Source organism: Hibiscus syriacus, unplaced genomic scaffold (assembly GCF_006381635.1).
Source record: "Hibiscus syriacus cultivar Baekdansim isolate YM2019G1 unplaced genomic scaffold, ASM638163v2 tig00110893_pilon, whole genome shotgun sequence".
Lineage (NCBI taxonomy): Eukaryota > Viridiplantae > Streptophyta > Magnoliopsida > Malvales > Malvaceae > Hibiscus > Hibiscus syriacus.
In genome coordinates, this window is record NW_024062901.1 from 6,392,503 (window position 1) to 6,397,378 (window position 4,876).

At 33.4% G+C, this 4,876-nt stretch overlaps 1 protein-coding gene across 1 annotated transcript; it reads right to left on the reverse strand.

Annotated features, from left to right (window-relative positions):
• Positions 1-479: 479 nt before the first annotated feature.
• On the reverse strand, positions 480-3,807 carry LOC120145318 (putative phosphatidylglycerol/phosphatidylinositol transfer protein DDB_G0282179). Its single transcript, XM_039159195.1, has 4 exons — positions 3,626-3,807; positions 3,351-3,452; positions 1,789-1,949; positions 480-754 (listed from the first exon to the last, which is right to left on the reverse strand). Exons 1-4 carry the CDS (start codon positions 3,705-3,707, stop codon positions 638-640), a joined length of 462 nt encoding a protein of 153 aa, XP_039015126.1. The 5' UTR covers positions 3,708-3,807; the 3' UTR covers positions 480-637.
• Positions 3,808-4,876: the final 1,069 nt, after the last annotated feature.

Sequence of the window (4,876 nt, forward strand, 5' to 3'; positions counted from 1 at the left end):
TTAATAAAAATAATAGGGTGAACAATCTATGTTGTTTGTTTTTCGTAATCGTTGGAGTAAATTCCAATAGTGTAATAGGTTCACTGTTTATTCGATGCTTGATGCGTTGCGTTTATCGTCATTGCGAAAATAGAGGATGTTATTATGATTATTACTTGTATCACGATTGTACAATAATAATTTCTGACAATATCTTTATTGTTATATAACAGTCATTATTCTGATAGCAAACCGCTATTTAAATTGAATATCACATATGTAACGGTTGAATGTATACAAGTAAGAGCTCTTGAAGCTCTACTCACCATCTCATGCATTTGCTAATTTTCGACAGAAGAAATTGGAAGATTCATCATTGGCTAATTTTTCAGGTGCCCCAAGAAAGAAATAAAAAAATCATTTTTGAATGATCCAATGGTAGTTTTTATGTTCCAAATAGATCCCTAGTGATTTTCTTTTCCAGGAAAATCAGGGGTGCCTGCCTGAGAGGATTCAGATATATTTAGGACATGTGGAATAATTGCCTAGTTATTATTAGTAAAATAAATGTACAAAGGGTTTTAGAACATGAGATCTGTCCATATGAAAATAAGCAAACATCCCACTACATTGTACGTTCACATGTAAAATTGGTAGCTTAGATATCGGAAACCGAAGATCCAGAAGTACCGAAACCAATTTTGAAATCAAAGGAAATGCAGGTTAACTGTGGGATTTCATCGCCTGATATTGTCATCTTAAGTGTGTAGGAACCCTGCAAAAGCCATACAAAGTAAATGAGTCCTAAAACTTCCGAATTAAGAGTTGCAGAGTTTGAAATCAGTGCATGGGATTTCGTTTTCCCCAACCTAGAAAGAGCAAATCTAGGTTCCGGTCTCTACAGATGGTTAAGAACCAGGTTGGCTTAAATATGCAACCAAATGGTGCATCGACACTTTCAGGACACATGAAAAACTATGAAGACAAGTGTAAGAAATAGTCTAAATGTTCTAAAGTTCAACGACAATGTCAAGTCAAACCAAGTTTTAAATAAGCTATTAAAGAACAAAACTGAAAGGAAAAAAAGGCCTCGGGAAACATGATGTTGTCGATCAAAGGTCACTAAGATAATCATCGACTAAAGAAGTGCACATCAAACAGGAAAGATTAAAATAAAAAACCGTGAGCACAATCTGAAATAGAAACAAGCTACTTTTTCTTCTATTTCTTATTTGAAGGAGAAAAGAAAATCGAATATGATCATATAGATATATGGATGTATCTGGTTGGAAATTAACAATAGGAATGGAATTAAATGAAGCAACCATCCATTTGATGACAAGAACTAAATGGTTAGGAATTGACGAAGTCACATAAATGTCACAAAAAGGTTTGTATGAGATTTCTTGTAGTGCCTGCATGAGCTTGAGGACGATGAGCCGTTAATAAATATATCTTTGAGATTATTTTGTATTCTGCCTTAAACATCGAAGAAGAACCAAACTAAGATACACTTTCTCTTCTTTTTCTATTTTGAACAACAAAAAGCAATGCGACTGTTTCATTCTATAAAAGATAACACAAAGGATGATATAGAGATTAGTGGGACCTTATGAAATTGGGCTACTAGATCAATCATGAAGCACTGCAACCAAGCAATGCTTTAATAACTGAATATGTCAGGCAATGGGCTAGTTAAACATTTCAATGTTCAAGTCAATTTAAAAGGGCACCTCACAGGTAGTATAATCCTGAAATTATTCTCAAAATAAATAAATAAATAAAGTTAACGCCATTAGTGAAACTTACTGGTGGAGTAAATCCAGGTAAAACTTGATTGTGAGAGAGTACAAAGTTCCCAACAGAAATAGGACAGGTTGTTTCCTCACAAAGAGGATGAGTTTCTTGATGGATATGTACCCCAAAGTAGGAAACATCAATCACCGCTTTGCCTCCAGATATTGCTTGACCTGCAAAATAAAACACAATCATGAACTGCCAATAAAGGCTCTGTGAACCATGGACATAAAAACATGGAGCAATTTGTAGATACATATATAGATCGGTACCGTATAAATGAAGGCCTTTCAATGACATGGACCAAGAAGTTACAGAACGTTAAGAATTCATGTCTAAGCTATTAAATCCAAAAAGATATTTTTTATTCAAAAAGAAAAGGATTTAGAAGAAATGGTTTTGCCATCAAAACACAGCACCAGTCTAGCAATTTGGATTTAACTTTGTAGCCAAAAGCATAATGCCATAATCCACCAAGATTTGAAATGTATTGACCTAAGAAATTGGATACTGATGTAAGGTATTCTAAATCAAAAGGAACACTAAGAAGAATTAGATTTCATGATACGGGGTCTAGGGTCATGCTGGTACTCTGAACTGCCAGAGAACATTTTAGGGGTTTTAGGTCATGCCGGTGAAGTTCATATGGAAGATTGAAGGTTGATTTTTAATTAAGCTTCTTGTTTAACCTCCCCGAAATTTGGCCTATGTTTAGGATAGTTTTGTTCCATCCTAAAGCAGGTTCCTACATACTTGAGATCCAAACCAGTAAACTAATTATGTTTCTTCCAGTGTTACCTAATTCGCCCCCCACCACCACGAATCTCATTTGAATTTGTTTGTCCTAATTTAGGGTTCGTTAGCATTCCAATTCGTTAAGGAACGCATGCTGGAAAGACCAAATTGGTGTAACGAAAAAACCAGCACAGCAAAAGCAAACAAAGTCAATAATGTGGGAAGAGCCAGAAGCACCTAGATTCTAGCACCACAATCTATGTACTAGCATTGGGAAGAAAATAAATTCAAGTTGCAGTGTTGCACAGCTGTTCTTTCAATTAAGCAATGGAAGGAGGAAAGTCCATTTCTAATCTATATAATGAATCAATCATCACCAAATTATCCCAACGAATCATGATCCCAAAATCTGTTAGAAACAAAGCCACCCCCAACGAACCGCGAACGGGGAAACTAAAAAATTGCAATCCAAACCCATTAAACGAACCAAAGCGAACCGTGAATTAGGTAACACTGGTTTCTTCCATAAAGAAACTCATATTCCACGAGCATACAATCCTTAGACTCATAAATTATAAAAATCTATGATGCTTGGCTCGATACAATGCGAACTGAATAATTAAATTAAACCCTTTGAGCCAGTTATTCCTGTTTTACTTAATCTGCAAAAGATTCGGCATCTAAAGTTCAAGAGAATTGAATCCTTAGAAAATATTAAGGAATTTCATCGATTTCTAATGTTCAACACTCTACCCTCTTTTTTTCATAATTAAATATTAACCACCAAACATGGAATCAAACACAAGGACATTAGAAAATTGCAAGAAGGGAAAGTTTACCAGTAGAAGCTGAGATGGTGAAGGTAGCTGGCTTGCCCCTAGCCACAGGATTAGGTGATATTTCGATTCCATTGACTTTCACAACATAATTACCTTCCTTGTCTGCATTCATTTCGATCCAGGAACTTATCATGCATATATCGGAGAACAAGAAGCATAGCAAGTGAACAATTTAAGGAGAAAAAACAAACACTGAAAAACAATTAAAAATCTATGGACTAACATATATGAGATCACCAGTAGATACAACAATAATCTAATAGGAGAAAACTGACCGCAATATTTGAAATCGGTGGCCTTAAGAAAAGGCAAGAAAAGCAAAGAAATAGCTAAGAGGGTGAGCTTGAATTGACCCATGGCAGGATTACTTGCAAGAGTTGTGTTTGTGCTTGACTTGAAGATGTCAATTTAGTAGAATACTTGCTCTGTAAATATTATTATTTATTGAGACTGCAAAATTATCAGTGTGGAAAGAAGCCAAAACCCAGAATCTGGTATGTGTTCATTGAATAATAAATAACTAAAACCAGTTACATGGGCTGCTTCTGGATCTGGGTCTAAGCCTACAGCTTGCTTTGATAAAACAACAAGAAAATTGAACCCTAATAAAAGCATCATCCATAAAATAATGCATTGTGGGAAGTTTTTTTCCAGGATAATGTGGTTCCAACATTATTTCCTATCTAGTGTCTTTTCTACAATACAAGTCTAAAGATTCCAGGATTTTTTGGCATCTTCATTGAAGGTGGTAGATTGCCTCAGACGGGGAAACATGTAAATATTAATGGAAATATTAATTATTTATTAATAACCGGGTTGATTGGTGGTTAATGGAAAATTGTAATAAATATCTTATATGTTATAAAACCGGATGTTTTGGTTGAGAATTGAGTAAAGTAGTGGTGACGAAAGGAGAGAAGAGGTAAAATCTGAAGAAGAATTAAAAGAGTAAGCATCCGAGAAGAATAGTAGAGAAAATTTTGAACGAAATTTTCTTCCAATCTATAATCTATAAGTGTTATTTGAAATAAAATTATATTCGTATTCGAATAAAATATGTTTATTTCGGGAAGGTTTTTAAAATATTATCTTTAATATTTTGTTGCAGGTAAAAAAGAAGTGAGTAATAAATTCGAGAAGGTTTTTTTTATAACATCAACTTGTCGGAAGAATAGTAGAGAAAATTTTGAACGAAATTTTCTTTCAATCTATAATTTGTAAGTATTATGAATAAAATTTTATTCGTATTCTTATTCGTATTCGAATAATATATCTCTATTTCGGAAAGGTTATTAAAATATTGTTTTTAATATGTTGTTGCAAGTAAAAAAGAAGTGAGTAATAACATCAACTTGTCGGAAGAAACTTTCAAGTGTAAAAATATATTATTATTTAAAGTATTTTACGATTTATTGTTAGTTACATTATTGATTTAGTATTTGTAGTAGAAATTTTAAGATATTTAGATGAACTTATTTGATTTAATGTTTGTAGTAGAAAAATAATATTTATTATAATGACGAAAA